Source organism: Bos indicus x Bos taurus, chromosome 17, assembly GCF_003369695.1.
Source record: "Bos indicus x Bos taurus breed Angus x Brahman F1 hybrid chromosome 17, Bos_hybrid_MaternalHap_v2.0, whole genome shotgun sequence".
Taxonomy (NCBI): Eukaryota; Metazoa; Chordata; class Mammalia; order Artiodactyla; family Bovidae; genus Bos; species Bos indicus x Bos taurus.
The window spans coordinates 22,030,821-22,047,309 of record NC_040092.1 but is presented as its reverse complement, the minus strand read 5'-3'; the positions used below and the strand labels follow the sequence as shown (position 1 = coordinate 22,047,309).

At 50.5% G+C, this 16,489-nt stretch overlaps 1 protein-coding gene across 2 annotated transcripts in view; it reads right to left on the bottom strand.

The window, feature by feature from the left end:
• AACS (acetoacetyl-CoA synthetase) overlaps positions 1-14,950 on the bottom strand; it is a 54,998-nt gene extending 40,048 nt beyond the window's left edge. Inside the window, exons 1-4 of one of the 2 annotated variants that reach the window (XM_027567040.1) lie at positions 14,652-14,950; positions 6,654-6,757; positions 5,210-5,330; positions 3,560-3,673 (exon numbers count right to left, since the gene is read on the bottom strand). In XM_027567040.1, coding sequence (XP_027422841.1) covers positions 3,560-3,673; positions 5,210-5,330; positions 6,654-6,757; positions 14,652-14,784 — 472 coding nt within the window. In that variant the 5' untranslated portion in view covers positions 14,785-14,950. The remainder of the gene's footprint in view (positions 1-3,559; positions 3,674-5,209; positions 5,331-6,653; positions 6,758-14,651) is intronic. The other variant, XM_027567041.1, reaches the window with a different exon arrangement.
• Between the last annotated feature and the right edge of the window lie 1,539 nt (positions 14,951-16,489).

The window sequence follows — 16,489 nt, the reverse complement described above, 5'->3', positions numbered from 1 at the left end:
TCAATACTCTACTCCGACACTCAAGAAGCAAGGTGGCTGGGGGGGTGGGGTGCCACCCAGGACCAGCCTGATGCTGAGGAGCCAAGAACACGGGAGTAGGCATCCCCCAAAAAAGCATGGCCAAGAGGCGCCCCCATATACCCTGTTTTCTGGTTCTCCTTCTCAGAAGTGTTTGCCTCAAAGGGAGGTTTTTTTTTTTGTTTTTTTTTTTTTTTAATAAAAATAGGAGGGAAGAAAAATCACTGGAGGGTAGAAGAGCCTCTTGAGTTCCTTTTCTAGGCAGATTAAACTAGACCAAGAAAAGCCCAAGACATTGTGGTTTCAACCACAAAATGCCTGCTCTGACCCAGTACTCTCACGCAGTCATCCAATAAATACTCATTCTACACCTACTGTGTGCCAGGCCCCCGTGGACTGAGGTGGGGCCATGAACGGAAGACAAAGCCCCATCCTCTAGTCCTGGAGGACAGACAGACAGACATGTGCACACACACATACAAATAATCCTGTGATTTCAGGAAGCCAGTAAGGCGACAAATGTAAATGAGGTGCAGAGAGAGTGGCAATGGATTTCTGCGCAGGATGGCAGGGCCGGCCTCTGAGCAGAGACCTCAGTGAACCAGGGCGAACCCTTGGATCTACAGGGGAACATGCCATCCAGGGCTGAGACAGGCAGCAACATGGCAGTCATGGCCCTTCCTACGGATTCCTTTCCAGTCAGCTAACACTTAGTGAGTGCTCACTGCACACCCGGCTCCATCATCTGAGGAGGAGTGTCAGGGTCCAGCCCTGTCACACGGCTTACCCCAGGATAAGGCCACCCTCTCTGCAAACATACACCGAGCGCCAACTTTCAGTGAGACCCCCGGGAGAGGGGAGATGGGTAACAGTTATACCAACATGCCCGTGGCTTCTCCTGCTGACACCCTGGCCTGTGGTCCTGGTCCCATGACCCCTGGGGGCAAGGGAGGGCAGCCTCACAGCTGGACCCCCCAGGCCTCATGGACTTTAGAGCCAAACAGAGGAGATCGATGATCAAATAATCACAAAAACCGAACAGAAAATTACTTGGGTTGGCCAAAAAGTTCGTTCGCGTTTTTCTGTACGCTGCTTGGCCAACCCAATACCAATGACAGATTCTCTGAAACAGAGGATGAGATGCCCACAGAGGATCCAATGGGGGCAACCAGGGGCTTCCCTGAGTGACACTATTTGCGGGTAAAGTTACAGGCCAGTGGGAGGAGGCCGGCTCCCCACAAAGGATCTGCTGGACACTTTGGAGGACAGCATTCAGGGGAGGACTGAGGAAAGGTGAGGGTGTAAGGAGGCAGGGGAAGGAAGCAAGAATGCAAGGCCTGTGCAGACCTGCCCCTGGGGGGCAGCAGGAGCTAGTGAGCTTCTGAGCAGGGGACAGACACCTTCAATGCCACAGGGGTTGGTGCCTCGAGCGAAGCCGTGTCGCCAGAGGACAGAGAAGCTCTCTCTTCTGGTTTAAGAACGAGATCTGATGTCTGATCCTGGAAGGAACAACTTAAACGCTGACCCCAGCGTCACAGCAAAAAGCACACAGAACCCCAGCTGGCTGTGGACTGGAAATTGTCCCTGGACGCCTCCTCGTTACTGGCCCTGCCTGGGATGCTGGAGGATGGGCAGGACTGAGAAGGCACACCTGACTTCTCTACCCACGAGGCACTCTGTACAACCAGTCAGGTCAGGCTCTCTACCACCCTGTTTAAAGATGAAAAAACTCGAGGCCCAGGGGAGGAGGATGTTCTCATTCAAACCCACAGGCCCACAGGCAGCACCAAGTACAGAAAGAAGGCCACCTGACTCCAGGGAGCCTGGTACCTTCGAAGCTGCTAAACAAATTCTCACCAGGAAGGACTACATGGGAGAAGCCACACTGAGTGAGAAAACCCTGGTGGGGATCCCCAGGGACAGTGTGGCCACCAGCCTGGCATGGGGAAGCTAGAGCCCAGGGGTCCTGCTCCTATACTGTAGCACCAAACAGTTACAATCGATTGTTTAACAGATCTGTGATGAGGTGTCCTGGCCATGAAATTTCATGCCTCATTATTAAGTAACTTGAGGATTTCCATGGCGGTCTAGCAGTTAGGACTCCACTCTTTTGCTGCTGAGGGCCCAAGTTCAAGCCCTGGTCAGGGATCTAAGAACCCACAAGCAGCATGGCCCAAAAATAAAAAAATAACAAGTTAACTCCTTATTTAAAATAATCTCCAGAGGCCAAGTATTTTCACATACTTTATGTTAACAACCTTGTGAACTGAAGCTGTCTGCATGCATGCATGCTAAGTCACTTCAGTTGTGTCCAACTCTTTGCAACCCTAATGGACTATATAGCCCTCCAGGCCCCTCTGTACATGGGATTCTCCAGGCAAGAATACTGGAGTGGGTTGCCGTTTCCTTCTCCCAGGGATTAAACCCGAGTCTCTTGCATCTCCTACAATGGCAGATGAGTTCTTTACCACTAGCACCACCTGGGAAGCCCTCTCATTTAAATCAACACCCAGTGTTTTATAATGAAATTCTTTCCACATTTAAAAAAAATGAATTGGTGAATTTTCTCCCCTGGACCTCGGTTTTTCATCTGGGAAACAAGCAGGTTGGCGGCACCACCCCTGACAGCTGTGCGGTGGAGGAAATCGGTCAGGTGAGTTTCCACTGATAAAACTCCCTCTGCTGGGTTTTTGGGATCAGTCTACAGCCATGTCAACACAAGCAGCAGAAATCACAGCATGGAAACTACCCTCTGAAATTCCTCCAGAAACCATTGCATTGGAGGTGGGCAGACGCAGAAAATGCAGCAGCCAGCTTTTCCCGGCCTTGGGAGAGTCAGTGGTAAAGAACCCAACTGCCAACGAAGGAGACACATGAGACTCAGGTTCGATCCCTGAGTCATGAAGTTCCCCTGGAGGAGGAAATGGCAACCTACTCCAAAATTTTTGCCTGGAGAATCCCATGGACAGAGGAGCCTGGTGGGCTACAGTCCATGGGGTTGCAGAGAGTCAGACATGACTGAGCATGCATGCAACTGATGAACTCTCTGGCTTGTGTTTCATTTAAGGACTACATTTTGGAATCTCCCTGGCAGTCCAGTGGCTAAGAGTCAGTGCTCCCAAAGCAGGGGGCCCAGGTTCAATCCCTGGTTAGGGAACTAGATTCCAAATGCCATAAGTAAGAGTTTATATGCCACAACTAAAGATCCTACACATCGCAACTAAGAGTGGGCACAGTCCCATAAATAAATTAAAAAAAAATTTTTTTTTAAAAAGGACCATGTTTCATTAAAAAAAAAAATACACAGCTGTGAACACTGGCTCCCACTCAGCATGAAGACACGCTCACGCTGGGGCGGGGAGCCGAGGACCCTCACAGCCCAGCTCACTCCCGCCAGGCCATACTTTCAGGGATCGTCCTTCCTGGTCTAGTTTGCGCGGTACACGTATACACAAGGCCGTGGGCAACCTGACCCAACTCCACCACGTTTCTTCCCAGCCACTCCCCTTTTCCCACAGTGACAGGAGCCAGAAATACCCACCAACGACCCGGTCTCCTCTCCTCACGCCCATCTTCCTCATTGCTGCTGCAAACAAAGCCACCTGTTGCCGCAACTCTTCAAAAGTCACCTTCACGATCTCCTCCTTGCCTTCCCCTGGGAAGAGCAAAGGGATAGGTCATCCACGGACTGTCCTATAAAGAGAGGCTCTGATCTTCGAAAAAGACACACGCACCCCAGTGTGCATAGCAGCCCCATTTACAATAGCCAGGACATGGAAGCAAGCTGGATGTCCATCGACTCGTGAATGTATAAAGAAGACGTGGTACGTATACACAATGAAATATTACTCTGCCATAAAAAAGAACAAATTTGAGTCAGTTCCAGTGAGGTGGATGAACCTAGAGCCTGTTATACATTGTGAAATAAGTCAGAAAAAGAAAACAATATATACTATATTAATACCTATATATGGAATCTAGGAAAATGATATTGATGAACCTATTGGCAAGGAAGGAAAGGAGATGCAGATGCAGAGAATGGACTTGCAGACACTGGGGAAGCGAGAGCGTGAGGCGATTGGAGAAGGAGACATCAACACATATACACTATCAGGCGTAAGACAGCTGGTGAGAAGTGGCTGTGTAGCACAGGAGGCCAGTCTGCACTGTGATGACCTGGAGGGCTGAGATGGGGGGAGGGGAGGGAGGAAGGGGATGCATGTAGAATCATGGCTGATTTGTGTTGTCGTATTGCAGAAACCAACATGACATGGTAAAAAAAATTTTTTTTTAGTTTAAAAAAAAAAAAAAAAGATTCTAGGGAATTCCCTGGTGGTCCACTGGTTAGGGCTCCACGCTTCCACTGCAGGGGGATTGGGGCTGATCCCTGGTTAGGGAACTAAGATCCCACACTCCACACAACCAAAAAACAAAGTAAATTTTTCAAAAAAGAGAGAGAGATTCTGAGTCACAGACATGGATGAAGCTCACACCTGTACAAATACAGGTTAGAAAACATGCCTGGGAGACGTTACACAGATACAGAGAATGCAAAGCAAGATACAGATTTACCCAACGTTACGGAAAAGAAAAGCCATGGGAAAGGGCACCTCTGAGACACACTCAGAATCTGCCGTTAAAAATTTTCTCTTTTTACCATTGGCAATGCTTTTATAAAGTGAAGAATTCTTTGATTTGGTTGTGATTTTTTAAATATATATAACTTTCCAAGGGCTGGGGGAGGAAAAGGAGAAATCAATGTTGAGTGGGTACAGAGTCTCAGTGAGAAAGTTCCAGAGATCTACTGCATGGCAATGTGAATATACTTAACACCACTGAATTGGACACTCAAAAAATGGTTAAGATGGTGAAGTTACTATTTTATGTTCTCATCACACACGTGTACACACACACACACACACACACACACACACACACACACATACACACACACACAAAACCCAAAGGTCCCAAGATATTGTTTGGAAATAAGATATCAGATTCTGAATGCTTCAGAATCGGGACTTCCCTGCCAGTCCAGTGGTTAGAACTCCACACTTCCAGGGCAGAGGGCCAGGGTTCGACCCCTGGTCCAGGAACTAAGATCTCGAACGCCACCTAGTGCAGCCAAAAAATTAAAACAAAAAATACACACTAAGAGAGGAAAACCCGAGCAGTTGCTGGGACTCACGTGCGACATAAAGGGCCACTCGGTCGTTTTCTTTGTGTTGCAGGAGGTTTTCTGCGTAGTTGAGGCAACTGCCTTTGAACCACTCAGGCACGTCGGCGATCCCTTTGGATGTGTCCACGACCTAGAGGGACAACAGCAAACCAAGACACACATGCACGAGAGGGTAACACCAAGGATGCGCACAAGTGGCTCCGCGTCCCAGGAAGCCAACTGACCAACCAGCCCAAAGCCACACTAGATCGTTTTATGGACTAAATGCTGACCTGGCCAGAAGTCTGGAAACTGAAAATAGAAACAAATCTGGTACTGTGTACCTTACAGCTGCTGAGAGATCTTAAGCATTCTAACCAAGGGGGAAAAAAGGTACCTGTGTGAGGTGATGGCTGTGTCAATTAGCTTGGTAAGCATTCCACAAGATATGTATATATATATTAAGTCATCACATGTACACTTGAAATACATAATTATACATAGCGATTATTCCTCGCTAATGTTAAAAAAAAAATTAATGCCAATGGAAAATACCATCCCCGTTAATTTACTCTGTCAACAACTATTAAGCCCCTACTTTATGAAAGATGCTAATGAGAGAAAGTAAATAAGACAGACATGGCAGCCGCCCAGTGTTCCAGGTGTGCCCAGGAGCATGGAAACCAGGGGGTCAAAGTGCAGGGCCTACCTGACCCTCCCACCAGAGTTTTCAGAAAGCAGGATCCCTGCCTGTGTCCTCAGGGGCTGGAACCTTGGTTTTCTTCCCCAAGTGCCTGCAGATGAACCTTTCAGAATGGCTCATCTCACAATGAAACCAACAACACAACAAAGGATTCTTTGAATAACAGAGTTCCCAGTCCCTGGATATTTATTGAGCATAAAGAGCTGGGATTTTTCCTCTGAAATCCAGGTTAGGAACTTCCCTGGTGGTCCAGTGGTTAAGACTGAGCTTCTACTGCAGGGGGCATGAGTTTGATCCCTGGTCAGGGAACTAAGATCCCACATGCTGCACCGCCAAAAATAAAATCCAAGTTAACAACAAAACTGATAGTTTTAAAAACAATTATGTGAATGCATGTAGCATCACTGGATGTATACTTTAAAGCGGATAAAATGGTAAATTTTGTGTTATGTGTATTTTACCACAACTCTAACAATTTTTATTAAAATAAAAACAAAGTGATGCCCTACTCTTATGGCAAGACAGGGCCTGGGATCCATGCTCACTGGGGGGCTCCAAGACTGCAGAGTACCCATGAGGTCCTTGACCCCAAAACAATCCCCCAACAATTCTCTGAGGCAATGACTTTTTCCCACTGTTGTGAGGATTTAAAATAAGATGGGATTTAGTCTTCCCCCAAATTAACACTTCGTCTTGAATCATAACCACGATCCCCCCAAATTAATGATTTTGCTACGTAGAAAAGAATGTGTAAGTGAAATCTCTATTTACCTCATCATACATGCGTGAGAAGACAATTCCACTGAATTTCCAGAATTCTGCCCAGAAGTCTGAATACGACTCAACTGACCAATGATACAGGTCATCATAATTTTCTGGAAAAAAAAGACATATAGCTCAGATAAATCTTAGAAGGAAACTTAGTTCAATGACAAGATGGAGTCACATGTGTCTGAAGGCTTCAAAGGCATCTGATGAGAAAGGATCTTGGGAGAGCAGGGCACCTTAATCTTTGTTGAAGCAAACCCACCACTCCTAGTCCCCAAAAAGAACCAAAGCAATGAGACAGCTGATTTTTTATCTTAACCAGCATGCCTGAGACCATGGACTCTGGACCCAGAAGGCCTGGGTTCAAATCCTGGCTTGGCCATTTGTTAGCTGTGAGGCTTCAGGCAAGCTCTGTAAGTGCTATGTTTCTGTTTCCCCATCTGTGAAATGGAAATGATTAATAACAACCTGCTTCACAGGGCAAATATGAGGATTTCAATGAGTCCAGGTATAAAATACTTAGGGGCTTCCCAGAGGTAAAGAATCCATCTGCCAATGCTGGAGATGCACATTCAATCCCTGGGTCGGAAAGATTTCCTGGAGGAGGGCATGGCAACACACTCCAGTATTCCTGCCTGGAGAATCCCATGGACAGAGGAAGCTGGCAGCCTACAGTCCGTAGAGTCACAAAGAATTGGACAGGACTAAAGTGACTTAGGAGAAGACAATGGCACCCCACTCTAGTACTCTCGCCTGGAAAATCCCATGGATGGAGGAGCCTGGTGGGCTACAGTCCATGGGGTCGCTAAGAGTCGGACACAGCGACTTCACTTTCACTTTTCACTTTCATGCATTGGAGAAGGAAATGACAACCCACTCCAGTATTCTTGCCTGGAGAATCCCAGGGACGGGGGAGCCTGGTGGGCTGCCATCTATGGGGTCGCACAGAGTCGGACACGACTGAAGCAACTTAGCAGCAGCAAAGTGACTTAACACATTATTAGACCCTATAAACTCAGAAAATGTAAATAGGTTTGCAAATTCAGTCCAAAACTGGAAGCTTGCCAATGACTCTTCATGCCAGGACAATGCTATGGGGATTTTTTTGTATTATTTACTTATTTTGATTTTTGAGTAAGGGCTACATTCAAACTTATTCTACAGTGTCTATAGCGATTCCCTGGTGGCTCAGATGGTAAAGCGTCTGCCCTCAATGCGGAAGACCCAGGTTCAATCCCCTGGAGAAGGAAATGGCAACCCACTCCAGTACTCTTGCCTAGAAAATTCCATGGATGGAGGAGCCTGGTGGGCTACAGTCCATGGGGTCACAAAGAGTCGGACACAACTGAGCAACTTCACTTACTTACTTACTTACATTCACAGGATTCAAAATTACAAAGTAAATAAAAGATTACATGGTTAAAGAAAAAAAAAGCCTCTTTCTCTCTTACCCCCACAACCCTCTAACTTTTCTGGTCCAGAAGTAACCAGTGAAAGAGATTTTTTGTGTGTGACCTTGCAGATTTTATGTGTCAGCAAATACATTCGTCTGCCTCCCACTTTTACACAAATGGAGGCATGTTCTTCTCAGCAGGTTCTAATCCTGGGACCACGGGCAAGTCCTGTCCCCTCTTTGGGCCTTTTTAATCTCAGTATGTTTTCAACAGGACTTAAAATTCATCCACTGGTGCCCCTAGGGATGATAACAGTTCAGCAGGAAGCTGACCAACAGGTCATGTTCTCTCATTGCATCACTCAACTACAGTTTTCATTGTCCTCATCAGGGGTGTATCCAGAGAATGAGACATAGTGATCCCTGCCCTTAGCAGTGTCCCTCCTCCATGTGGCATCCAGTAAATTTTTTTTTTAAGTTTTTTTTTTTTTTGGCTGCACCGGATCTTAGTTATGGCATGTGGGATCTAGTACCCTGACCAGGGATCGAACTTGAGACCCCTGCATTGGAAGCTCAGTCCTAGCCACAGGACCACCAGGGAAGTTCCAGCATCCAGGATTTGTTCTCAGTCATGCCGGACATGGGAGGTGGAGGAAGAGAGCAATTGCTGAGAGCCAGGGCGGCAGGGGCAAGAGACTAGGACCAGGGAGGAGGCCAAGAGCCCAGGCCATGGGGCATCTATGACAGCACAGATCGGGGCAAAGTAGGAAGAGTCAGCACAGCCGTGATGAGGGGAAGGGGAGGCCTTAGGGCTCTGAGTTCAAGAAAGAAAGCTGGTGTCCCAGCAACGATGCCTGCCCGTCCTCCAAACCCTGCAAGAGAACCTCCCCCAAGCCCTGCCCTATATCTACTCAAGCCAGGGGCCACAGCCCAGGTCAACCAAGCTCACAGGGAAAGACACCGGGGATGGTTGCATCTGGGAGCCTGGAGCCAGCCCTGACTCTCGACACAGTGCTTGGGGACCTTAGGTGGGCCACGCTGTCTCTCTGGGACTGTTTCTCTAGAGTATCATCTGGAAACTGGCTGGAGACAGCCCCGGGTCCTCCCATAAAAGTGCAGGGTTAACCTGTCCCCCAGGGCCAGGCTGGATGACTGGCATTGAGCCTCAGCTCTTGTCACTTACTAGACAGGGACCTTGGGCTGGCTGCTTCACCTCTCTGAGCCTCAGCATCCTCACCTGTGACACGGGGACAACTGCAGAGAGCACGCTGCTCAGACACTGGCTTCAGGGCCGACCATCCGGGTGCAAGTCCTGCCACTCTCTAAACTGGCTGATGTCACCCAAGTCATTAATCTTCTCTGGGCCTCCGTCTCTTCCAAGTAAGATAATGGTACTTATCGTGGGGTCACTGCAAGGACTGCGTGAGTCAAATCACAGAAAGCACTAAGAACAGTGCTTGTCAGAGAGGAGGGCCCAACCAAGAGTGTTACCCTGAGCATCACTCGTGACACACGACAGGCCTCCTGGCCGCACCACACGAGCTCAGACAAGGAGACAGGGATGAAAAAGCACGTGTTAGCAGGAGCCTGCCGCCATGTTCCCCGTCAAGGGAGGCAGTGAAAGGCCCAGGGCGCTTCTCCAGCAGCAGAGCCTCCGGGAAGCCTGGGGGAGACCACACTAGAAAAACAGGCCCTGCAGGTCCTCCCTCTCCCAGGCTTTTTTTTTTTTTTAATCATCTTGATCCTCACAAATTGCAAAGAGCTCTGGCACCAAACCACCCACCCACCCCTCCAACCCCGCCCAGGCTGACACAAGAGATGGAGCCGGAGCTTGAAATGCAGGCCTCCCCTGAAGACCTTGATAGCCCATCACAAACTGCATCCCCAACAGCATCTAGCAGGGTGGAGGAATGTAACCAGCCTGCCGACCCAAGAGGTGGAGGTCACAACGCCATCTCAACTTCCCAATGACCCATGGAGAAGTGGGTGGAGTTTGTGCCCAAACTCTCCCACCGTCCACAACTCTCCAGTCAAGCAGGGACTCCAGGGCTTCTGTTCACACACATACACCCCAACCTGGGCTCAGAGGCTACGATCCGGACACCTGGGTGACCAACCACAGGCATGTCTCATTCAGTCTGCACAATGCTCAGAAAGAAACAGAAGCAGCTGATACTAAATTTGGGTTTCTGAATGAAATTCAGAATTTCTGGCTTCTCCCAAGAAGACAGGTGTCTTGATTGTGGGAGCTGGCCAACAGGTGTCCCCTCCCTGCCCCCAGCTGAGCCAGTCTGATCCAACCAACCAACCAGCTGTTACAGAAACAACTTGAGTGCCTTGTGAGGCTGGGTCAGAAGGTCATAAGGGCACTGCAGTTCTTGCTGTCATGATCACCTGCTCTGCGAGAAGCCAGTGACCACATTGGGAGGACACTCAAGCAGTCCTAGGTGGCAAGTAGCGGAGGCCCCCTGCCCACAACCAGCAATGACTCACTGCCATGCGAGCCAGCCCCTGAATAGTGTGGCTGCCAGCCCCGGTCCAGCCTTCAGATGAGAACAGATAGACGCAGCCTTGGGAGACCCAAAGCTAGAACTGTCCAGCTAAGCCCCCCAAGAAGCCTGGCCCATGGAAACTGAGAGATACTAAACGTCTACTGTCGTTTACTGTCACTAAGTCCTGGGGTGATTCGCAATGAAGCAACAGGCAGCAGTCACACATGATGACAAACAGCTAAAGCAGGTAACAGCCGCCCCACCTGGCCCTTCACACACATGCCAGAGGCAACCTGATACCGCAGCTCAGGGCACTGACTCCAGCCCTACTGGTCACAGCTATGAGACCTTAGCCAAGACTCTGAGCCTCCAGTTTCTCAGCTGGGAAACTTGATGAGAGCCCCAACTATTTGGCCAGGTTACTAAGAATTAAGTTAGTTAATCCATGCAAAGTTCCCAAATGAGGCCTGGCGTGTAGCAAGGGCTCAATAAACATTCACTGTTATTAATATCTCATCACCTGCCTGGTCCCTGCAGGCCTCTGAGTTTATAAGCCCCGCCTGCAGCTTCACTGGCTTCTTCCTCCCCACCTGTGAGAATTCTGACCCACCTACACCTTTCACATCTCAGCTCAAGGTCCTGTCAGCCCCCTTTACCAGCATCCTAATAGCCTTGGAGCTCAGAAGGTGTGCAACACACGCCCCTACACACACTGCTCAGTGCTGCTACCTTTGTGAGAGCCTTCTCCCCACAAGGACACTTGAGCTGTTTGAGAATGGAGACCAGGCCTTCTTTGTGTTGGCCAGTTTTCCCCCAGATGCTGGTATGCAGAGATGAGTTGCAGTTTGTGATGTAAAGACACTTGGCCCAGTCCTCCAGAACAGCATGTACTGGGACTTCCCTGGTGGTCCAGTGGCTAAGGCTCGGGGCTCCCAATGCAAGGGGGCAGGGTTCGACCCCTAGTCAGGGAACTAAATCCCACATGCTGCAACACAGATCAAAGACCCCATGTACTACAGCTAAAAGACCTAGCACAGTCATATATATATATATATATATATATATATATATATATATTCTTTTTAATGGCTGTGTATAAAAAGCAAAAAGTAACGTGTACCATAAAGCTGGTGGCCTCCCCTAATGACCGAGAGCTGGTGCATGTAGTATGCCCCCTGGGGCCTTGAAAACAAGGCCAAGTGTCACAGGGCTGCAGGCTGCCCCCAAGGTCTGCACCCAGAGGACCCCAAGGTCTAGATGGGCATGCTGTGGATTCCCAGACGAACTCTGCTGGAAGCCATGACAAAAGCCAACCAACCTACGGTTCTGGTCCTGGAAGAGACTGCATAGTTCCAGGGAGGCCCTGCCCCTCCAAAACACAAGGATAGAATCCTCCCACTGGCAGTGGTCTTGGTGGGGCTGGAGAATGCCCCCCGACTCGTCCCATCTCAGGGTTGCAGTAGGGCTGAGCCAGTCTGTGAGGACGCATCCCTTGCTCTCTCCCTACATCCAGACAAGAGCATTGCTCAGTGCTGCCTACCAGCCACACACCAGCCATTGCTGATGGCACAGACAAGTTCAAGAGTGCTGTGTTTAAGCAAATAAGAAGGCTAAATAGGGGATTCCCTGATGGTCCAGTAGGTAGGACTCCATGCTTCCACTGCAGGGGGCACAGGTTCAATCCCTAGTCAGGAAACAAAGATCCCACATGCCTCACAGGCCAATAAAAAAAACATGCTCACGACTAACCGAAAAGGCAAGACAGGTTAAAAGTCCAAATTATATGCAATTGGAGAGAGAGGAAAAGAAAGCGGTAAAGAGAATAATCAGAGAGGACAGCATTTGAGTTGGCTCCTAAAGCAAAGCCCAAGATGTCCAGGGCCAGGCCTGTGGAAAGAAGAGAAGCAGGAGTAGAAGAGGAGGAAGAGGAAAAAAAAAAAAAAAGGTCTAAAGCACTCCCAGACCAAGAGAGGAGCCATACTCAGCTCAGCTGATGCCACCTGTGGGGACATGAACCCATCATCACAGGCCGGTGGGTTTGCCAAAGAAGCTGGAAATCTTGCTTTTCCTATGCAGTCTCTCAAGGAGACTGCAACTCAGTGTGAGAAGCCCAAACTAATTCTGCAGCTTCACCCTGGCCAGCAGGCCACCAGTCCCAGCCTTGAAGGGCAGACAGAAGTTGGACAGACAGTCTGGGGGCTACTGGTGCCTGCCAGTGTCTGCTCAGCCACCCCCGGCCAGGTGTGGCAGAGCGCTCAGCCTGATGGCCTTCACGCCCAGCCAATGATGTCAGTCCTCTCATTATGTCCATTTTACAGATGAGGGAAACCAAGGCTCGGGAGATCCAGTGACTTCCCTCTGACCACACAGCTAGTAAGTGGCAGAGCCAGTTCAGAATCCCGGCAGTTAGGTGATAGCTCAGCCTCACGCGTCTCGCAGGACTGCCCTTCTGTGAAATCATTTTGTAAAGAGTCAGGGAGAACAGCTGGCAGAAGAAAAAGAGACATGGAATCAAGGCACGGAAACACAAAAGAAGGATGTGGTTCCACTCCTGGCTCTTGGTGGGAATCAAGTCTGTGCCCCAGGGAGTTTCCTGGTGGTCCAGTGGTTGGAACTCTGTGCTCTCACTGCCGAGGGCCCAGGTTCAATCCCTGGTGGGGGAACTAAGATCCCAGAAGCCGTGCGGTGTAACCAAAAAGAAATAACTCTGTCCCCCAATCTAACACACATTAACTTACCAACTATTACCTAAAAAAAAGGCCTAGGGAGTAATAAGCCACACCTGTCACCAGGGAGCAGGCAGCCGGGAGAGGGAGGGAGCTGGGTGAGCAAGGGAAGGGGCTACCTGTGGAAGCTATGATGCCCACTGTGCTGTGGAGGACATGCAAGCTGCCAGGTGGCAGGATGTGCAAATCCACGGTCAACAAGGAGCCATTGTGAGTCTCAGAGCCCAGGTGTGACCAACCAGACCTTCGCTTCAAGGCTGCTCAGGCAAAGCCCGCAGGCAGCAGGTACTAAAGAGAAGAGAAGCAGGAAGGAGGAAAACCAGCCAGTGTTCAGGGAAGAGGAAACCAGGGCCCCCTGGGAGATGCGGGCACTGGGGTGGAACGGGGACCATGCTGGAAGGCAGACGACCCGTCTCCATTCCTGTGGGGCTCCCTGAGGACAGTGATGCCACCAACAGAACCACAGGAGTCCCTGTAGCCGGCAGAGGGGCGAGACGAGGGGGAAAGGGTCACAATGAGATGAAAAATCGCTGAAGGGAGGATGCAGGAAGTAGGTGGACAGCCAGATAGAGCTGGGGGAAAGCTTCTCACTCAGAAAAGGGCCATCGCACCCAGGTGGCTCCTGAGGACAGGGAGGGAGCTGGAAGCGGGGTACTGGCCTAGGTTCTGTTTGGGGCTGGGAGTGTAAACACATAAGGGGAGGAATTCCACCCCAATCCCAGAGACAGCCTCCTGCCTGAGCATCATCCATCTCCTGGATGCCCAGAATCTAGGCTGGCCTCTACCAGGGTCAGCCTGCGGGGGGGCGGGGGGAGAGAGGGGGGTGCAGTGAGGGGTCAGCACCAGGTAATGTGGCTGCCAAGTGACCCACCCCTCAATAGAAGGGAAGAGCTAAGGGTCAAAGAAGACCTGGGTCAGAGAGACAGAAGCCCCCGGGATGTGAGGGCAAGACTCCAGGGAGAACTCCTCACAGGTAGGAATGGCTAACAAGGGATCTCTCGGTCCACAGGGGTGCCAAGACCAGAGGGGCTACCCTACCAGAGAGATGGATACTGCAGAGAAGAGGAGACTGGCTCCCCGAAAAGAGAGGAAGTGACACCCCGCACAGACACGCGGGCAAAACCCCACAGTCAGAAGATGTCCCACCCCCTAGGGCGGGCCCCCCCCTGTCCAGTGGCTCCTCCAACCCCCAGAGGCGGGAAGATGAAAATCAGGAGACCATTCCAACAACTAAGATGGGCCCTGACGCCAACGTCCAGGAAAAAGGGGCTCCCGGGACTCCAGGAATAATGTCCCTCGGATGGCCAAGGGAGGAGCCCGATTTCTGAAAGCCCCTGGTCCAGCCAAGAGGTGGCCGGGGAGCCCCCCGGGACGCTCACCCCGCACTCACCCAGTGCCAGGCCGCAGGCGGCGCCCACTGCTGCCCGGAAGCGGTCCATCTGCGTGTTCTTCTTGCTGTCAGGCTCCCACATCACCTGGCACTCCAGGATCTCCTCCCGCCCGGCCCGTGGCTCCTTGGACATGGCTGCGGCGGAGAAGGCCGGGGCTGCGCGGAGGACCGGGAGCAGGCCGGGGACCGAGCCGGGGGCGGCAGCAGAGGCCGGGAGCGGGACCCCGGGCGAGCGGCGAGGCAGACGTGGAGCAACTGCACGCGGAGCAGCCGCCCCGCCCGAACTCCCAGAGAGCCCCGCCCCCCAAATCCCCCGACCTGCGAAGGCCCCGCCTCTCCCGAATGTAACCCTCCGCGGGCGCCGCGCCTCGAAAAGGAGTGCTGCCGCTGCTCCGGGACTACCCTGCGCACGCCCACCCGGTGGTGCTGCGCAGGCGCGTTGGGCTCGGCTCCCCAGCCTCACCTGCAGCGCGAAGGGGTTAAACCAGGGCCGGGAGTCGAGGTAGAGACCGCAGGCTCGTTCATGTATTCTTTCGTTCACGATTGATTTTTTTTTTCTTTTTTTTTTTTTGTTTTGGTCCTACCCGTATTTACTGAGCACCTCCTGGGTACCGGGCACCGTGTAGGCTTTGCAGATACATCACCGAGCAAAGCGTTAATTCCTGCCCTCAGTCAACAGGAGATAAGGGGTAGGGGACAGGTGTGGGGAGGAGCGGGGTCAATCAACAAATACATTATATAAATGTCATACATAGTATAATACGTACAATAAAAAACAGTATACCAATGAGTATCATACATAAAAAAGAGTAATATAATATTATTCATGTAATAAAAGGTAATAGGTGCTATGAAAAATCAGGGAAGGGTAGAAAACATGGGAGGAGTGTTTCTATTTGAAAAAGGTTGTCAGGGAAGGTCCCATTAAAAAGGTAATTATATCAATAACTTGAGGTAGGAGTGAGCTACTTAGTAACCTGGAGGAAAGTTTCCAGGCAGAGGGAACAGCAGGTGCTAAGGTCCTGAGGCAGGAGAGTGTTGGATGTGGTTACTGAGCTAGCTGAGAGGCCAGTATCTTTTCACTTGAGACCTAGAGTAGAAGACAAGGTCAATGAAGGAAGAGGGGGAAGCTCAGGTGGGTTCCTGGAGACCAGTGAAGATTTTGGCTTTTACCTTGCGTGACACGAGACCACTGCAAGGTTGTCAGCTGAGGGACATACTCTGACTATAACTGTCATAGGAGTCACTCTGGCTGCAGCATTGCGAATAGTCTTCAGGAAGCAAGGGAATAAGCTGGAGGACTGATTAAGGTGATGTTTCCAGAGATGATGACTGCTATAGAGATGGAGAGGAAACTGCCATAGGATCTTTTTTTTTTTTTTTACTGCACTGGGCCTTTGTTGCTGCCCGTGGGCTCTCTCTAGCATGCCATCTTCTCATTTCAGTGGTTTCTCTTGTGGAGCACAGGCTGCAGGGCATGTGGGCTTCAGTAGTTGTGGTGCGCAGGCCTACTTGCCCTGCAATGGGATCCTGCCCTCCCACCACCACCTGCTTTGGAACTCATGTCCCCTGCATTGCAAGGCAGGCCCTCAACCACTGGACTACCAGGGAAACCTGCAATGGGAATTATTTTGAAGTCTCACTTGCTGTACTCTTACTGCACCTTGGCACTGTTCTGGGGACCTTCCCATATTCCTCATTATTTATTCTGACAGCAACCCAGTCAGCTTCTCCCAAGTAACAGTTTTTTGCAGTGCTGGCATTTTAGGAAGCAACCCCTTCCCTCCACCACTTAATCTTAAATAGCTCCCATCTCCCAGTCACAACAAATAAACAGA